Source organism: Pleurodeles waltl, chromosome 3_1 (genome assembly GCF_031143425.1).
Source record: "Pleurodeles waltl isolate 20211129_DDA chromosome 3_1, aPleWal1.hap1.20221129, whole genome shotgun sequence".
Classification (NCBI taxonomy): Eukaryota; Metazoa; Chordata; class Amphibia; order Caudata; family Salamandridae; genus Pleurodeles; species Pleurodeles waltl.
Window position 1 is genome coordinate 1,979,690,550 of NC_090440.1, and position 20,941 is coordinate 1,979,711,490.

The 20,941-nt window shown below is 45.4% G+C and overlaps 1 protein-coding gene across 1 annotated transcript in view; it reads left to right on the plus strand.

Annotated features, from left to right (window-relative positions):
- The first annotated feature begins 1,461 nt into the window (after nt 1–1,461).
- Nucleotides 1,462–20,941, plus strand: part of VPS53 (VPS53 subunit of GARP complex) — a 693,920-nt gene continuing 674,440 nt past the window's right edge. Inside the window, exons 1-2 of the mRNA XM_069226380.1 lie at nt 1,462–1,607; nt 18,135–18,215. Coding sequence (XP_069082481.1) covers nt 1,524–1,607; nt 18,135–18,215 — 165 coding nt within the window. The 5' untranslated portion in view covers nt 1,462–1,523. The remainder of the gene's footprint in view (nt 1,608–18,134; nt 18,216–20,941) is intronic.

Here is a 20,941-nt window from a genome sequence, read left to right on the forward strand (position 1 = left end):
TTGCGAGCGACAGTACATGCACTGTCTAAGGCGAGACCTTAAAATCACAAAATAGTCAAATAATGCTATCATAGACTATGTTGCATTACACCGCATAATTTGCCCTTTCTTGCTGCCAGTGCTTGAAATGGAAAAATAGAAGTGCAGGTACTCTGCACCAGAGTACCCTCTTGCCTCTGAGAAGTGCCAGTACTCTCCACTTAAAAGTATTATTTTTCTTGAGAAGTGCAGATACTCTCCCTTTCAAAATCAAAAAGTGCTGGTACTCAGTACCGGAAAGTACCGGCTCATTTAAAGCCCTGTCTGCTGCACAATTTAGTCAACCTTGCAGCATAATTTGGTCATCTACTATCCCTGAATGTCACTTTTTCGTGCCTGCCAATTATGACATCTTTACTAGATTATTCCATATTTTTCTCTTTCTCTGATCTTTTTCACATACTCTTTTTATACTACAAACAAGTTTTCCACAAATGTGCTTGCCTTTATGTTTAAATTCCGCATAGAAATCCTCCCTCACATTACCCACAGCTAATTATTTTATAACCAGTAACTACTTTCTGGCAACTCTTATTTTACTTTGTTCTCTGCCCACAGTGTTGTAACTTTCATTTAGAAAAATACAATTTCTTAGATTCATACGTGAGTAGTTAGTCTTGTTCATTTTCCTTCCATTCTATTCTAGGGTCGTTACGAATTTATAATTCTATAAACAGGACCCCAAATCCCAGAATGCAAAAAAAAAAAAGGCTTGGTGCACTGACTTGAACCTGAGAGCTGTGCATCAATTGACTTCATGTTTTGTCACTTACTTGCTAATGTAATTGTAACTGCAAGTAGTTGTACTTTGCCGTTAAGAACGATATATGTATCCGAATGCTTAATATGTCATCATTGTCCTTGTTTGTGATCGATTTCTGAAAATTCGAAATTGTATCCCTGTGTGTATCTAGGAAGGAGCTCCCATAGCTTTACTATGAAATATTTCATGCTTTCTATCTCTGAACTACTCGATTCTAAGATATGGGATGCGTTCAGAAAGAGCACTTTAGTCATTGGAGGCAAAATTTTCGGTCATTTTGAAATTGTGCCACTTTCTGTGTGTTTCAAATAAAACAATTCAGAATCGTTATAAACCTGGCGCATTTTGCTGAATCTTACACAAGTAGTATACTATTTCATCTGACAAATAAAGCTAAGTGGTCAAACGCATTTAGTAGAACACCTACATTCAAATTTAAAAAGTGTAACACTTTTTGTCGTCGTTTATATATCGTGTTGAGTCAGTGTACGTATACACGTACTTAATGTGTGTCTGTCTTTCTGTTGCTATATTTCCCGAGAAGTTCCAGTAATTTCCGATGTTTTTCCTTTTATTTATATATTCTCCAGCTCCAAGATGGCAACCACGTTTGGTGCCAGTCTTCTTTCTATGTCTCTGGTGCGTTCCAGCCGACTCCAAGGTATCCCATAGAGCGCAGGGGGCCGGAAGTGGCTGTGTTTGGCTGGCTGTCAGTGTCAGGATGGAGGAGGAAGAGTTGCAGGTGGTCGATGAGCTGGAGGCTGTGCTGCATCTTAGCCCTGAGGTGCAGCAGGCCATTGAGCAGGTATGTTGGTGGGCTGAAGAGCACGCCGTCATTAGAGTGACTACGGAGGGTGCTGACCTGGAGGGGATGGGAAAGAAAACAGCCATGTGGAATGGGAGAGAGCCAACCCTGGGATGAATGTATGGTAGTGGGCATTCTGAACAGGTGCAGCTCCGAGACTGGGACTGCACAGAGCCTGATGCGCGCTTATTCAAAACCTTTTGGAAGAGGCTGGCGTTCGTGGACCTGTCTAAAGCCCAGTTAATTAGGCAGTTAGGCTGTTCTGAATAACGATGACTTACTATGACTTACTATGTAACTGCAATTTCTCAGTGCATGGGGCTCCATAGAATCAACACAAACAGAGGGATCCCTATAACAGCAGCAGGATTTAAAGGCTTTAAGGATTCTGACTTGAATGTCATCTAAATGAGAAAGTTGTCGGAACTCGCATGTTCACTCACTCACCCCCTATATATTCAGTGAGTTAAGTACTGGCTCCGGAGATTTCACTGTAACCTACACGTCACTCACAGCTGCCAAGTTTTTAGATTGCACGTGTGTGAAGTTTTCACAGTTTCAGTGACTTATGAATGACATTCAACTGCCAAATGTGTGACAGTGAAACGTTCTCACCAGTAAAACCAAACGTTGAAGTGCATTGACCGAGCTCAACCTCAGAACCTTCACCCTTTTAAACAATGAGAAGCTCTGAACGTATCTTGAAAATATTGCAAAACTCCTGAAACAAAATGTCTGTAATTTACAGCCTCTTTATAAGACAATTCTACTTCAATTGTGGTAGTCATTCATCGCAATTAAGAGATACCACGAGGAGATTCACAAGGGCCCTTATCAAGGTACATAGATATAGAGTTGTTTGTAGAAAATATATACATAATTACTTTTCATTATTTTGTTCCTCGATACTTTGTCCATGATACTAATATCCCACGATAGCCTGGATTCGATATTCAGAAATCACAGTGCTGAAAGAATGCAATGTAAGGAAATATAGAGTAGGCCTTATGGATACCTGTATCATACGGATTGGTTGCCTTAATATACTTGCAGGCATCTTGAAAAGAGAGAGCTCATCACCAAATAGTTTTGCGTCTGCATAATCACCATTTTTTTATTTTCAGGCATGGCAGTATAGGTCTAATCCAATAATGTGTGGGAGTGTTGGATCTAAATCTGGCACTTTCAAAAGGAGAGTTAGCATGACATATTTTTAAATATCTGGGATATTCCCCTATTTAAAGGGCCATTCAGTATCAAGGCAGTATTTCTGCAAGTAAAGTAATATGTTGTTTGACAAGAGATGTAGGCATAATATCAGCTATTTCGCCAGAAGGGTGAATAGGCAACACTTTGTTCGTTACATCTGTAGCTAAAGCAAAATGGAAGTGTTGCCATCTTATATTTGAAAGAGCAATTTAATCTAGTTTCTTTGCAGACATCATATCTCTCAAATTAAATTTTGATTTTAAGCCTCCACTGTTGGATGGATAAAACTGCCTAACACATTCCCTTGGTGATTAGCATAAGTTGCTTTGAATGTTACTAGCAACATATCTTTTAAGCACCTCATGATTTTCTGAACACCGTGCCTTGGTCACTGTAAACACGTTTATGATTTCATCCACAAGTAGATTGGTGATATGCTGCATTTCTGGCTGCACGACGGATATTTAACAAGGATATGCAGTATATACATTCCTTTTTATCTGGCAAAGCAGCTGTAAGCTACCATACTACCCATTATCTCTTCTGTTATGCACTAGGATGTCAGCCACAGCTACTGACACCTAGCTTCTTTTAGGACCCTTTTTCCTGGCTTCCACTGCCTCTTCCAGCCTCAAGCAACCACAAAGGTAGATTTTGCTCTTTTATGGCTACCTGTGCACTGGACACTATACATAGGCTCAAGAAAAAGAGAGACTCAAGTAAGTGACCTTCCTTACAGCCAAAAATCTAATAAGAGCTGGCAGTAGGATGCGGGGCACACTGCTGAGGAAATCTTGGAGCAACCGTAGATAGAAATCTACATTCACAATGTAACACGACCCCACAACAAATAAATTACACATTGCAAACAACTATTGTTCTAAATTATCCAGTTTCTAATAAAATAAAAATTATTTAAAGCAAACAGGTGTTTTATCGCTCTGTTGCTTCTTATTCTATGTACATTGTTGGTGCCAGTGCTAATACCTTGTACACAGTTGATGCTGGAATCCTCTACCTCACACATTGTTTTTAATATATTTACTTTTTTTTAGTATCTTTTATTTTCCAAGCAAAGACAGTGAAAAACTCACAACTACTGTATATAATACCCATTACCTTTCTTCCACCCCACCCCCTCCCAGCATATAATATATCATTTCTCAATTGTCATAGTACTTCCAAATAAGAGAACCGATCCTTCACAATTTATTGTACGTTTCATTTAAGTAGTAGAGGCTTCATCCGTGTCAGTCTCCGAGGTTACTCGTGACTGTCTGAAACTGTGTCATCTGGGTGTTTGAGGCAATCTAATATTGTGTCCCACTGTCTTGCCGTGTCCCTAGACCCTCTCCCTCGTGCTGCCACTGGATGTAATATATTTCCCTCTGCTTCTGCCCATTTTATCATTGCATTCTGCCATCTTTGTATGTGGGGGCCCCTAGCGTCCTTCCAATGGATCGTAATTTATCTTTTGGCCAAAATTAGTGCTAGGTCAATATATTTATTGGTTGTCTTTTTAGCAGAGGGGTGGGAAAATCTCCCAACAGTGCCGTCAAGGGAGATAGCCTCAGTTTCCTGTCCGTACCCGTGGCCAGGTTCTTAAATATCTCCTCCCAGTAAGGCACTATTTGTGGACAATTCCATAACATGTGCTCTAACCCTGCCTCCGGGTCTGGGCTTCTGGGACAACCCTCACCTCCGGTGGCATACATCTTTGCAATTTTTAGGGGAGTAATATAAGCTCTGTGATAGACATAGAGGTTTATTAATTTAAAGCGAGCATTCCTAGTTGCGGAATATATATGTGTAGTGATCCTGGCCCATCTCTGCTCGTCTATGGGTGTCCCCCAACTCTGTCTGCCACTTCAATCTGAGTTTGTCCAAAGGAGTGAATGTGTCTTTGTGTAGGACTTTGTATATTGCCGATATCACACCCCTGTCTCCCCCCTGTGAACAAAGAATTCTGCAACCTTCATGTATAGTTGGTTCTTGGAGCCCCAACTTCCATGTCCTCTGTAGAAGCCTAGTAATCACGTTATACATAAGAGCCATGCCGGAGGGGACATCAAACTGCTCCCGCAGCTCGGTGAAGGTACATAACTTTCAGTTAAGATACAAGTCCCCCAGTACTGTAACATTATATGTAGCTAATCTCTTGATCCCTGTTAGGACCCGCCCCCCCACCACATGTATCAGACCTGCTATTGGCACTTCCGGAGCATAGGGAATTGCTGTATTGGAGCGCCGCAGACTGAGCTCCCAACACACCCGCACAGCATGCAGTTTAGCAACATCTCAGGAGGGCATGGAATGATCCACCTAGATTATACTGCAAATTATGGTCCGCTGGTTCTTCACCTAGAGATCTTGCTAGCCATTGCAGCTGACCAGCCCAATAGTATATCTCCATGTCTGGTGCAGCCAGCCCTCCCTCTAAGGTGGGTCTCTGTAGAGTGCCCAGTGCCAGTCTGTTTCTGCCTGACCCCCAGACAAAACTGGATATCATGGAGCTAATGTCTCTGAATACTGATTTTGGGATAACCAGTGGGAGAGTAGAGAAATAGTACAACAATCTTGGAAGCATTATCATTTTTAGTAACGCCACTCTCCCCGTGACCGCAAGCGGGAGCGCCCCCCAAAACTGCATATCAGTTCTCAATTTCCTTATTGCTCTATGTACATTCCCCTCTAGTAAGTCTTCTGATTTATGGTATATGTTAACTCCTAGGTAACGGAATGTAGTGGGTGCCCAGGGGAGCCCTCACTTGTCATTCATCCTCGAGACCCCCTCCATTAAGGGGAAGATGGAAGATTTCTGCCAGTTTATTTGTAAACCTGAGGCTCCCCCATAGCACTCCAACATAGCCATAGCTCCCGGCAGGCCAGTGTCTGTGTCCCCCAGGAAGATTAGCATGTCGTCCACATATAGTGCAATGTGGTGCACCTGCGGTACCACCCGAAGCCCTTCAAAATAGGTGCCTGATCTAGCCATTCGGGCAAGCGGTTCCACCGCTGTTGCAGAGGGTGACAGGGGACAACCCTGCCTGGTGCCCCTGCTAATTTGGTATGGATCTACTATAGTCCTGCCCATACGTACTCGCGCCCTGGGATTCGTATAGAGCAGTTGTGTCCAGCGGACAAAGTTGTGTCCTAGGCCTAGTGTTAGCATTACCTTTTCTAAGTGATCCCACCTAAGGCTATCAAAAGCCTTCTCAATATCAACTGAAATATTCGCCGCCTGTTGCAAGGATGGAGACGCAGAGTGGAGTATGGAGACCAGTCGTCTTATGTTCTGTGCTGTTCTACGTTGGGGGACGAATTCAGACTGATCCCTATGGATCAGTGTTGTCATATAGGGCAGAAGGCGGGCAGCTAGTATATGGCTAAGTATCTTATAGTCCATGTTAAGCATGGACAGAGGGCGATAGGAGCGCACATCCCTCACCTGTCTGTCCGGTTTTAGAAGTGGTATGTGGACTCCTCTTCTCCTAAGCTGATTGTATACTTTGTACCTCTTACACATGCTATTCAAGCCTCTGACATTCCAGGTAGCGATTTTATAATTCAAGGGGGAACCCATAAATTACAAATGTGAAAAGCCAAATTGTGTTTACTCCTCCCCGACAGCCAGGGACTTATCCTCAACAGTGCTTCCCTATTGTGAAGTTCAGTTAATGCCATTGTGCTGGGTGCAAATCTCTTGTAATATACATAACTAAAACCCCAATACCCCAACTCCCTTTCCCCAGGACCGGTAATTAAAACTATCCCCCGTCCAAACTTTTAAAGCTATAACAAACATCATGTAGGTAGGGCGGAACACCAGAAACCGAGAGCCCGCAACCCGGCGTGTTCTCAAGGCCCAATCAGATTATATCATGTACCAACAGTCTTGTAACACAGCTGCCCCTGTATCTGCTAAGGTTGATTATATTGTGCAATCAGAAAATAGAGCCCCGAGCTCATATGGCAAATGTCTTCAATTGAACCGTCACTCTCCCCCTCCCAAGACCCATGACTCTCTCTCTTATGTAACATCAAACCTCGTAGTCTAACCAAAGCTGTTACTGTCTGACTGCATGGTCCTCCTCCTATACTCACAGACACCTAAATGCATGGTCTTCAAATAAGATCCTCTGACGATCTCGGGGTTACTTCAGGCATGCTGACGGATGTGTCTCGAGATGAAACCGAAATACTACCAGAATTGGAGTCATGATCAGAAAGGGCTTCGGAGGACTGAGTCAAAACAAATTTCCCCCACTCATAACTGCTGCAGTATCCACTGCCTCTCACATTTCCTGTAATGCCTGATGTCGCGGAGGAGCCAAGTCCGTTCTTCGCTTGTTGGATCTGTTACGCCTCCTGTTGGTTGTTCGGGGGGTTCCTCATTGTGGGCCAGATATCGATGGGTCAAAAGACTCCAACCAGCCCCATACCAGTTGGGGGGAGGTAAAGAAATGGGTCTTATCGCCATAAGATACCCTCAGTTTAGCCGGGAAGAGCATGGCGTATTGAATTCCTCGGTCACAGAGCCACCGCTTGGAATCTTTGAAGGAAGCCCTCTGCTTTTGTGTTTCTCTGGCAAAGTCTGGGAAAATCATTGTCCGTTGGTTTTCCAGTGTTATTTCCCCGTTTAGTCTTGCCTATGTTAGGATGAAATCTCTGTCTTTAAAATGGAGCAGTTTGGCAACAACCGGGCGAAGTCTTGCTCCTGGGCAGAGGGGGGGTGGGGGGTAGGTCTGGCTGGCACCCTGTCGGCTCTTTCGATGGCAAAGAAGGGGGAATAAGCCCTCTGGAGCTACTACTTCCTTTATCCAGTTCTCCAGAAAAATCTCCATGGTCGCTGCTTTCAGCTCCACCTTTTCAGGTAGTCCCACCAGTCGGATATTGCTTCTACGGGCATGATTTTCGGCATCCTCTGCTCTTGCTTCCAGCAATTTAACTCAAGTAGTGAGCCCTGTCAGGTCTTCAGAGAGGGCTTTTTGGCCTGGGGCCAGTTGTTCCAAGGTCCTTTCGTTGGAAACCACTCTGTCCGTTAACCTATCATGGTCATTTCTCAACAACAAGAGATCCACCGTTAGAGTGTCTATTTTCTGTTCAAGGGCCTCTCGAGAGTCCTGGATCGTTCGGAGTATCGTGTCCAGTGTGGGTTCAGGGGTTGGTGCATTGACGTTTGCTCCAGAGTTAGTCGTTTGTTCAGGTGGTTTAGCAGCACCCAAACCTTCCAGTTCCTGGCCCTCTCTTCTTTTCGGTTTGCCCATCGTGCTAGGCCGTGTCTCTCGCTTCTTTTGGGGCCAAGCACCATCCTCAGCCACAAGTCACTGGCGTTTATTTAGACCAGGGGGCCCCTCGGCCAGTACCATCTGCGGCACATGTGAGTCTCCAGTAATGCTGGCGGGGGCGGATCAGCTCCTGTAATCCACAACTCTTTTGTATGATCTTGGTGCCCCTCACCGGGGAGTTATGCGGCCCCTCAGCTCCACCGTGTCGCGTGCATGCACTCCTCTTTGCCGCAACTTCATAGGATGGGAATATCAGCGACTGCTGAGTTATTTTTCTTGGGGTTCCCGATTGCCAGGGTACCCGTGCCCCTCGTTTCGCCCCCCTGCACCAAACGGTGCGCTGTGGGGCAGTTGCAGCTCAGTAGGGACGCGCACTCCACTCCGAATCCTTTAGTGCCGAGAAAGGGCAAAAGGGTTTATCATCGTAGGCTCCTGCCTTTCCCCCGATCCGCAGGAACTGGCTCCCAGCAATGGCGCAAGCTTCTTATTCCTGATAGTACAGACGCGGTCTTCATTTAACTCCGCATGAGGGTGCGGTCGCTCCAGCCGTACCTGGTTGTGGGTGTCCCCCTCGGCCTCTCGCACGCCCCAGTCACCTCAAGCACCGTCCAACGTAGGCAGCGCGGCCTTGTCCTATACTCGAGCCGTGGCCGCAATTTTGGTGCGCCCCGGTCCGGGACTCAAGTGTTCCGTGCGGCGTCGTACCACCTCCTTCAACTCTGGCATCAACTGGTTTTGGTGCCCCAGGTTCTCAGAGCCCCCGGGCGATGCTTGGATCCTTTTTTTGGGGCCATTGTTATGACAGGATTTTACGGGCCCTGTGATTGCCGTCGGGAGCTCCGCTTTAAGCGTGCAGCTCCATCAGCTGCAGGCCACGCCATATATTTACTTACTGAGTTTTGCTTAAACAATCAAACAGAACAAATACAGACAGACATACATCACCCAATTTAGCAGGAACATGGAGACATTGCAAAACATCTTAGTTCTGTAAAATGCATAACAACTATCATTCCGGTAGAATCAACTTGAGCAGAGTAGGATAGACCCCATATTCCACTTCCTTCAGTGTTGTAATCCGCGCATAGCCAAGGAGCAACCAGAAAAACACTCAAGTGTTGGTGTCACCCCCTGCCAGCAATCCCCAATCAGATTCCTGGCCATCTCCTGGCTCTCCTGCTCTGAAGAGTAGACAGAGATTCCTCAGCATCCTGAACCCCGGAATCAGGATGTTCCAGGGTCTCCCCATGAGCCAAATAGGCAACTAGGGGTCCCCCATATGTCCTTAGGTCTCAAGTTGGGGGCGTAAGATCCCAGTACGCTTCCAACTGTTGACTGCAGTACTCAAGAGGACCACCAAACGGGGTCCTGTCAATCTGGCTCTCAGTAATAGTGTCCACAATGTCCAATACAGAGTCTCAGATCAGAATTCCTCCACCCCAGGACAGTGCCATGCCAGTTGTAGAAAATCCACATCTAGCTGGCCTATTTTGCAGAGCATGACCTGAGTACGTTACAATCTGTGGAGGAATTTAAAATGCACCAGGCACAGTCAATAATTCAGAGACAGCAGACTAGTCCAGGTACAACAGTGCACCCATTTTTTTAAACCCTTTAATTCCGCCAAGGCCGTCTTTAAGGTAGTGTGATTGGTGCAGCTGCACCTGGCACTAACTTTGGTGGAAAATGCTCTGTTTAAAAATGACTTATGGGTTTAAAAGCATGCAAACTTCCTTGTGTGTCCAGCTGTTTTCAGGCAACAATAAAAATGTCAAGATAACTCTGGTGATTAATGTACTTATCGGTGAGAGATTGGAATTTTGTGTAGTTGTAGTTTTGACTCATCATAAAGTAGTGTAGAGGGTTAATGTGCCGGCGCAAAGAGTATGGACCATGCGGGTCACGGAACTGAGTGTGGGTGAACTATGAGTGCGCTATAAAACAAATGAAAGGTATGTCAGAGACAGACTACAGAAGGATGATTGGCACTTATGAAGGGTGTATTCGTGAAGCATGAGGTCATGAGGAGAGTACCAAACAAGACTGCCACACCAGGCACCACCAGCTCTATTGCTGGCCATGAACTCCACACCCAAGTCACTCTGGCAAAGATCACGAGCCTTTGGTGTTACATAGAGGGTTACATAGAGGCACTTTCTCCTGCATTGTGGCATATAGTTGGGTGAGGAGTTGTCTGGAGGAGGATGTGCTCAAGCGCAAGTAGTTCCTGTGGAGCAGCAGGGAACATCGCGAACCCCGAGCTGTCAATAGCACAAAGTCTATTAATTAAAAAAGCATCCTGTGTGGTATTGTGCATGTCAGCCTGTATATCATGGATGGTAAAAAACTGGCCCCCAGAGAACAGTCTCCCATTGTCATCATTTGCAGCTGTAATCGGGTACACAGCCCACGGTCCAGTTTCAATGGTAAAAACGGGTTCTGCAGCATGGGAATCAAACTCGTGTAGTGCATCACCAGGGTCTTGCGCTGTCAGAGTTGGTGCCATGATCAAACAGTAAAACAAACCGTATCCACCTCCGCCCTGGATCGCTTCACAGGAGACCTATCATGGTCATCAACAGACAAGGAACCACATTATCCAGCTTAACAGCCACACATGGCTTGGAAGGCGTTACATGATGCCAATAATATGCAAACTGAGCTTGAGCATAGTAATAATACAACTCCATGTCAGGGTCAGAAAGCCCTCCTTGCTCAAAGGGGAGGAGTGTAAACAATTCCCAAGTGACTCTGGGCTGTTGACCCGCCCATGCCAGGAAAGTGAGAGTGGCCCTAAGGCGTGCAAAAAGCATTTGCTGAGCAGGAAGGGTATATTTACTAAAGGATAAAAACTTTTTAGGCAAGACGACCAGCTTGGCAATTAGAATTTGGCTTGCCAGAGACAGCAGTAGTTTGTTCCAAAAGGGCACACGACCCCCTAACCATTTCAGCATTTTCCCATAATTCTCATGACACACCTCGTTGAGGTATATGCTAATCCATATACCCAGATATTTAACGGCTGCATCAGCCCAACAGTGCTGACCTTGCTCATGCATGGTGTTAAGGCAAACAACACTGATTTAGACCAGGTAGTTATTATACCAGAGAGGCTGCCATGATAAATAAACATCCGAAGAAGGGGTGACAAGATGGTGTTGGGGTTCCAGATGTATAGTGTGATATCATTTGCATACATGGATATGATCAGGCGCCTAGAGGTCTAACTGAGACTGCAGTTGGAACAATGCTGCCGCAACCGGCCGCCAAGGGCTCAATAGCTATCGTGAACAGCAGCGGAGACAGCAGGCTTCCCTGTCTAGGCCCCTGGAGACCACAAATGAGGGGGTAACCTCACCATTCACCTGAAGTCATGCCATAGTGTCTGTATAGAGAAATGAAATTCACTGCAGGAACTGGTAACTGATGCTGCTCCTGTCCAGTAGTCAAAACCAGTAAGCACATTCCAATGAATCAAACACCTTTGTGTTGTCCAGAAAAACCACCATGGCTTACAGCTCTGGGTTTAGTGTACAGAGCAGCACAAACTTCGTTTGAAGGTTATGAGCAGTCGAGTGGCCCGGTACAAGCCCGACTGGTCTGGCCGAGTGATAGCCGGCACCAAGGGAGGCAGTCTGTCAGGTAATCAATGTGGCCAGTATATTATTGCCCAAATTTATCATACTGAGCGGTCTGTAGGAGTCACAGCTCGCAGGCTTTTTACCTGGTTTCAGTATGGTGACAATAAGAGCCTCTCAGAGAGAGGGTGGGTGTCTTCCGGTCTTGAAGGCTTCCTCATAAACAGCAAGCAATTGAGGCACCAGCACTGAAGCATACTTCTTATAGAGGAGAGCGGCAGGCAGGCCATCCAGTCCGGATGCTTCATCACCAGGCATAGCATGGATCACCTGCACAGCATCCTCAGCTATGAAGGGGACATCAAGATATTGTCTAACCAGACTATCTGTATAATATATAAATAGGCCATCAACTGGTCCTCAGTCTGCTTGACTGTGGTTTGGTACAAGGTGCTATATAAACATATAAAGGTCTGTATAATACCATCAGTGTCAGTGTGTACCCCACCCATCTCATTTACAATCTGAGGATATAGTTGGCAGTTTGAGGCTTCTGTAGCTCCATGTTGGCCAGCTTGTTGTATTCAGTGAGCTTTTTCTTTATATCTGCAAGCATTAGGTCATTTTGAATCGCCTCATAACTCAGCTCCAGTTCTCGAACATCTTTCTCTAGGCACGTCAGTTGGCCTTGCAAGGACCGCAGTGTATCCAATTGTTTAAGCATGCAGACCCCCCATATCATCACATTGAAGGCCTCCCAGAGAGTGCTTGCAGAAGACACAGTCGTAGAGTTAAGGGCGAAGTAATTCACAATAGCATTGCAAACTTCCGCCCAGAAAGGTAGATCACAGAGTGCCCCTTTTGGGAGTCACCACATAAACACCCTCCTAAGCCCTCTCTCTAATGAGAGCTCCAGTAGAACAAGTGAGTAATCAGAAAGCGTTCTGGGCAGGTGCTCAACGCAGGTCACGCATTGGCAGATATTCCGAGTGACCAGCTGTTAGTCTATCCGGGACCAAATTATGTGTAAATGAGGTACAGGTACCCTCAATAGTATCCCCATTGTGAAGTCTCCACACATCATCTAAGTCATGATCGGTAATGATAGTATGTAGTTGGTGGCCTGAATTCAGGTGCGGTCACCTTGTGTTGCTAGATTGATCCAGCACTGCATCTAAAATCATATTAAAGTCAACCCCTGCACATCACAGAGCAGGGGGTGTCCCAGCAACCGGCACCATACCTTCAGATAGAAATCAGGGTCGTCTACATTGGGGCCGTATTACGAGACAATCATCATAAGCATACCCGCAGTGTCCCGCACAGTATAATGTATCTGCCATCTGTGTCACATATCACTTTCTTAGTACACCATGGGGGTCTCTTTACGGATCGCTGTCGCCATGGGCATACACCAAATGTGGTGCCACCTGCAGTCTGTCACCCACCCTACCTGCAGTCTGCGTGCCATGTGTCCTGTCAAGTGGGTCTCTTGCAATAGGGCCACGTCAGCACAATGTTGGTTAAGGCGGGCCATCACCTGTCGGGCCTTTCGAGCGTCATTCATGGCCCTTTTATTCCAAGAAATATATTTAATCACGGACAGATTAGGGCCTGAGGTATATAAGTGCCTGAATGCCATGTATAAAGACATCTAGTGGTGCAGATGGGTTGCCAAAGGCACCACCTACTCCAATGAATGCCAAGAAATGTTGACTGTACTGTCTGCACTAGTTCAACAAAGATACCAACGTACAACTCCACCCCCATCCCCCACTGACAACCCAAATTTGTGAAGGACATATCCTCCCACCCTCGACCCACAGCAGCTGTATCCCACAAGTCACCCTCATACAAAAACTGAAACATCAAGCAGAAGAAGGGAAAATCCCAGGGGATAGTCAGGATGCCAGGTGAAACTCCCCCACCCCCGCAAGAGATGGTGGCTGGGTCCAATCAGAAAATGATAATGCCAGTGGAGCCCGATAGTATCTAACAGTTTGCCTAGGATGCAGGCTCTGGGCACCCTCTCTAATGTTAACAGGCCACCACCCACATACCAGGAATTGCTGTAAAGCCAATGTTTACAATTTTCCAGCCCCTCACATAGGCATCAAACTGAGAAACGTGGCAGGTGAACAGTCACCGTCACTGAGGGTATCTCTATTTGTATCAACAGAACCCGTCTCCTCTGAATTGCTGACAAGACTACGGCAAAACTTATGAGCAGAGCCTTGGTCTTCCTTCACCATGACGTGCAGCTTCGCAGGATAAATCAATACATAGAAGACTCCAGCCTTTTGTAGGAGCTGCATGGCAGGCATAAATTCATGCCTGGCCACCTGTACAGCTAGTTTCCCTGATATCAGACTTCTTTTCATTCCCTGGCAAGACAAAGAATCATATCTCGATCTCTGTAGTTGAACAAGTGGGCAGTGATAGCTGGGCAGGTGCTCTGGGTGGTGGCCTTGGGCCCAGGAAATGGTTCAACTGCTCTACAGAAAAGGGCAGAGTTAAGCAGTCCACAAATAGCGTGCAAAACATGGTCTACAGATAATAGCAGTGGACTCAGGGAGTTCAATTATCTGGAGATTGTTCTGCCTGGAGTGCACCTCTAAATCTTAATTTTTAGCCTTATTGCCAGACAGCACTTTCTCCATCTGTAGCTTTTGCGTCATGGCTGCGTCTTAACTATCCATCATGTTTACCTATGCACCCCTTCATGTGGTCAAGCCTACTCATAAGAGAATCAATCATGGCATCTATTTGCTGGAAGCTATGCTGCATTGCGGAAAGTAATTGTTGAAAATTGGTTCTAGGAGTGTAGGAGTGTATGAGGTGGCATCTCATTGTGGCCTTGAGTGTATGAGGTGGCATCTCATTGTGGCCTTGGATTTTCTGTGCTTTACGAGTGAGTCATTTGCTCTCAAAAGGAAGCTTCACTTGTTTCTGGTCCACCTTGCCCATTCCAGCAGGGGATTGGGCCTGGAGAACCCAATGCTCCACACATGTGAACTCACATTGCAATGCTCTTGCTGATGTAAATGTCCCAAACGCAGATCCTGCCACCCTCTCAGGAGCAAGGGATAGTACAAGCAGATCCCAGGGTCCCACACCCTCACGTGATCAGCCATGGGCAAATTGCAGCATTCACTGTTGCTCACCTCCAGTGAGGCCGGCACTCCACCAGGTGAACACAGGGCTGGGTAAGTGCGAAGCCTCTGCCCCCACTGACCAAACACAACAGGCATCTGAATTCAGCAGTGGCCTCTCAGCACCAAGCTCGCAGGGCCATTAGCAGAGAAAATCAGGCAAAGTCAACAGTTTCTGTGGCTGGACACATCGCACACAGGGCGACCTAAAGGGGATAACATCCTAGTATTGCTCCCCTGCTAGGAGGGAATAAAAGCTGAGCTAGTGGAGCCACTGTAGATAGTGAGGGTGGGCCACCCCTCTTTATTGCTCAGGGCGTCGGGGGGGATGGAGTAGGCCAGGAGGGATCATAAGGGGCCAGCGCCTGTGTGATTCAATAACTTGCGGCATATTTTATCCACAGAGAATGGCACTGGCATTTATTATGTTTCATGCATTGGGCGGTTGTAATTGAAGGTCCTCGCACCACAAAGAGCTAGGGGTAGCAATGCTATGGGCCATATAACAAGCCGCCTCAATCTTTCCTGAAAGCAGTCCTGAGCTCCCCAGGCAGTTAGGCAGCCTTCACCTGGCAATCCAAGGCCGCCACGGTTTCAGTAATCTCGAGAGGCCTTCGTGCCACATGGCTTCACTCCTAGCCGTGCAAAGCCATCAGTCTTCGTGCTCCCAGTTCTGGCCTCCCCTGCTGCCGGCACAGCTGCCAGGCAAGGCTCCAACACCACAGCCACAGCAGCCTTACGCCCGGCTGCTGCACTCAGCCAGCACCCCGCCGCTCGGCTTGGACCATCCTGTGCAGGCTGCTTTGTGGCAAGTTCAACCGGCTCTATGACCAAACAGCACAGAATCACAGGCTGCCGAGCGACATATTTAAGCTGCAGCCGGCAGAGCCCCACTTGAGTGCGTCCATCTTGCGGCTCAGCTCTCTGGCACTCCCACCACCTCGCGGATTTGATTACACATCTGCCCAACATTAATTTCTCAATCTACATGGTGAGATTAATTACTCACATTTTTACTTTTTGTAGTAGGTTTCTACATATACCAACCACTGTACTCATTTTCAACCCTAACTCCATTCTTTAGTTTTTGCAATGCTACTTTCATTCTACCATCTACTATTTTCCACCCTGACATGACCTTTGCTAACTTGTGTTATACATGTTGGAAGGCAGAACTTAGACTGCGCCTTGGAAATGTGGTTAAGTCTTTGCACGTGCACCAGTTCACCAACATTTTTTTTTCTCTAGTACTGTGTAGAATAATTTCTCCTTCTGCTTTCCTTGTGTGAGGAAATCACTCTCTCATTCACCTATGTTAAATCAACAACATTAAAACAGAATGGTGAACAGGCAGTGTAGTCAGGTACACGTTTCGACACATGTTCCTTTAATCTCAACTTTATACCAGTTGTAGAGTGTGGTGTAGAGTGATGACCTCAAATTCTCTCCTGTGAAATCTTTTCAGTGTCTGAGCACATTGAATGGTCTCTTTAAACACTCTATTAACTAGTTCAACCAAACAGTTACCCCGTGGAGAATATAAGTTACTGTAAAATGTTCAACACCTGTGCTGCTCAGATATTCCTGCACCTCTCAAGAGGTAAATTGGACACTATTGTCAGACACACTCATTTTTGGATACCTTTCAGTCATACACATATGCTCCAAAAATGTAATCACACTTCTTGTGGCTCATGAATTCAATCAGAATGGACCCTCTTTGAATAGTAATCTATTAATATGTTGAGATAAAGCATTCCAACAGGCAGCCTACCTCTGTACCCAGCAAAATCGATTGCCATTTTTTCCCCATGCTGTGTATCGAAAATCCAAAGGAATTAATAGTGCGACACGTGGACAAACGTTTGTCACAATGCAGACAATGTTCGCACAAACCAACATGCAATTCCACTGTTGTTTCCTAAGTTAGCCCCTTAATAATGTAATTTTAATATCGTCTTGCTAGCTGATACACCTTAATATTCGTCATGGGCCAGCTTTATTTATCTGGTACATAAATTAATTAGAACAATAACCTGTCCACTTTTGGTGATTTAAAAACCTCTCAATACTTTCTTCAGATTGTTTTTGATTTATGTACTTTCAGGTCATTGTGACACACCCATAATGGATTATAATTCATATCAATATGATTCTTTGACTAAAATATGGCTGTTCACAGCAGCGTTGGAGCGTCTATGCATAATGACATCACAAGTCACAAAAATAGTGCCTGCCTATGTATGGCTCAAATACATTGGCTGTGGGCCCATCAGACACACTAACCTGACTTGTTAGTTCACCTGCTTTATTGCCGACCCAGTATGACATTCCTGTTTTTCTTCTTTTTGACATCCCACAGGCAGCAATAACCAAGTTCCTTCCCATTGTGGCGATTGTTGTGATAGTGAGCTTTGAAAAATATGCTGCCCAAAAGGTACTCCACAGGTTCATTAGTACCTTACTAATCACCACTGTTGCTATGAGAGTGAGGGTGAAACCAAGTTGTAGCCTTTAAGTGATGTATTCACAAGAAATAACGTGAGTTCAGTGCAAACAATGCCAGCTGCTTTTGGCCTCCAAGTTCTCTCAGTTGTCTAGTGGAACTCGGAGACTATACCAGCTAACCATGGACAGCACTAGGCTATAGCCGTGTGCAATAGCACTCGACTGTGACTAATGAAATGCACAGGATAGAAATATACATTCACAATATAAGACCGGTGTGCAAATGGAAGAGAGGACAAGACGTCTTGGAAAGAGTGGGAAGACCTTCACAGATCCAACAGTGAGGCCAGAGAACAAAAGGAATCAATGGACATCAGTACTCTGATCCCCTTTAGGATGGATGGCACCCAAATATGTGGCTATGATTCTGGACTTGGGGGAGCAGGCCAAAAAAGGCAAGCTGGTTGGGTATGTCTCTGCAGTGGCGCCTCTGGTGTGTGCTCATTTGCTACACTAGGACACATCTATCAAGGGCTATACCATGGTATGGGAGCCATATGGGGCACATTGGGTCTATAATAAAAGCAACATCTAGCACAGCTAAGGACAAATCTAATAGTACATTATGTGGAATAAGTAATATGTCCATTATAAATCCCTCTTCATACAATGGCCCCCGGGCAGCTATCAGATTCGTATATTTTGAGTCCTGCCAGTTCCTGGCAAGTTGACAGAACAGTGAAATGCATCTCTTTTTATTATTGAACATTGATTTGTGCATATTTGCCTGTTAAACTGAAACACATTTGGCAAAGCTTGTGAAATAATTGCTGATTTTGTTTCCTTACCTAGGTTTTTCCCAGCCAGGATGCCCTAGATAGGGCAGATTTCAATGCAGTGGAGTATATCAATTCACTTTTTCCCACAGAACAAGTAAGTTTACATCTTCTATATAGTGAATCTACATTGTGTTAACATACGCATTTGTCATTTCCCCTGCCTCCATGACACACAGGAAATATGTGAAAATACAGTTGAGTGGGGGATGCAAAACAACTAACTACCATTAAATTGAGTAATTGGTACATTTGTTATTTACTACTCTTGAGAATGCAAACATGCATGTGTAAGTGCTGTAGATAAAACAGGGATCTAAATAAAAACACGTTATTATGGTGCAGCAAGATTATGTGGCAAAATCCTTCAATGCACTATGTTTCTTCACGTGTTGACTAATGTGTTAGGTTAAAGATTGCAGTTGCTAAATTACAATTTAGATAGAGAACTCACTGCATCTTTAAACTGGGCATTACATGTCCAGAAGTGTATAAAGTGCTATTCTCATGACTAGCTTTTAAGGTTATCTGTAATAGTATGGTATGCAATTTTATTGTTTATTAATTAAAAATGTTTCTTAAGCAATCCTTATTCAAAAATGAGTGCGGTGCCGTTGAACAAAATGTTACTGCAACATGAGAAGCATTATCAGCCTTCAGTGAAGTAAAATAAGGAAGCCATTCTCATAAATATGGGGGTGCATTGATTGGGATGCTATATGTTGGGGAACCATAATTTGAATAGTTGAGTACTTTAACTGTTATTGGCAAGATGCTGCCCCCTTTTCCGCAACCTTCTCAGATGCTTGGAAGCACACAACTGTCCTCCTATTGCTGAAGAACCCTCTGCCGATCCTTCAACGCTCACCAGCTGCAGCTCGAACTCCCTTCTACCATTCCTGGCCAAGGAAAATCATCAACAGGCATGTCACCAAATACTTAAACCACCTCCATCTTCTTGACGCCACTCAGTATGGTGTCAGATGCAACTACAGCAAGGAATCTGCCTTCATCGCTGTCACAGATGACATCCTTATGACTCTTGGTAGAGTAGACATGGCAGCCCTCATCCTCCTGGACCACAGCATTTGACACAGCCTCCCTCCTGATCCTCATCCATCACCTACACAACATTGGAATCCAAGGACACACACTCTGATGGATCTGCTGCATCCTAACTGGAAAGATCCAGTCAGCCAGCCTGGCTCTGTACACCTCGGACACCCATGACCTCGTCTGTGGAGTTCCACAAAGATCCACCCTGATCCTGACCCTCTTCAACTAATTCATTATCCTTTGAGGATCATCTGGTCTTATGATATCAATGTCCTCCTCTATACCAAAGACACGCAACTCATTCTCTCTTTCATAGAAAGACACCCAGTATCTGAGTCAAATTCAATGCCTGCATAACTGAAATCACCCACTTGATGAAGAGCAACCATCTAAAGGTGAACTTCAACAAGACCAAAATCATGATCTTTTGGGAAGAGCACATACCTGTGCGACACCACCTGGTGGTCAGCAGACCCACACCTTCCCCCACCACCCAAGCCAAGAACCTTGGAATCGTCATCGACTGCAAACTAGACATGACTGCCAAAGTCAGTGCTGTCAACAACTCATGCTTCCATACCCTGAAGATGCTGAGGAAGATTTTCAAATAACTCCCAATCAGCGCCTGGAAACCAGTCCCTCATGTCCTGCTCACAAGCAAACTAGATTATGAGAACACTCTCTATGCCGGGTTCAACAGAAAGCTCACCAGATGGCTAAAGATCATTCAGAACATGGCAGCCAGCATCACTCCCCACATCCTACACCACACTTGCATCACAGTTCACCTGTAGGAGCTCCACTGGCTCTCCATTCAAAAACCAGCACAATACAAACTCCTCGCCCTCACTTTCTTTCAAGGCACTACGTAACACTGTCCCAACATACCTCAACAATCTCACCTGCTTTTCCAAACCTTCCAGACATCTCCGCTCGTCAGGACTTGTACTTGCACAAATCTTATGTTTATGTAAAACCAAATCCAGCAGATGGAGCCTTTTCTTAAATCACTCCGGAAACGACCTGTTGCTACACATAAGAGCCTCCTCCTCACTTCTTGAATTCCGCATGAAACTGACGACCCGGCTTTTTGAGTAGTTCCACTAGGCCTTAGGTGTGCCTAGACTGACACCGGCACAGAGCCAGGATGCCCTCCTGGGTAATAGATTGCTCTGCAAATCTGCATAACACAACATATCAATTAGGAGTCAGACTTAGGTCGCTTGGAAGTGTGTTTCCAAATTTGGTTTCAGTCTGTAAAATGATTGTGTCATGCCTTGAACATTCGGAATTGCCGCTGTTTTGTGCAAAAGTGTCCTTGTTTTATATAGGTGGTGTTTGCTACCAGAGATCATAATTAAGTCAGTGGGCTAAGAGGGTGTGTTAATGTGTAATACTTTGTATGTGAGACATCCAAGTTTATTCTTGGATCATGCCTCAAAAGGAAGTCAATGTAAAGCAGAAAAGGTGGGGCTATGTAATCATATTTCTCCTTGTGACGGTGTAGAAGGTGGCTTCCAGAAGATTGTTTTGGTACACTTGCCAGAACTGCATTGCTAAAGTCCCCTCTCAACACAATCAGAGCTTGAGCAGCAGATTTGGGTTTGTCAGATGCCAGAAGACGTTTTATTTTCTTTTTTTCTTAAAGCCTGCAGCTAGGTATTTGCTGCTTTTGTGACTCTACTTCTGAGGTATCATGGTGAGGGGCGTATTTAGCGTCAAACTACTACGTGGGAAGAGAACAAGTAAGAAATCTCCAGAGGTTAA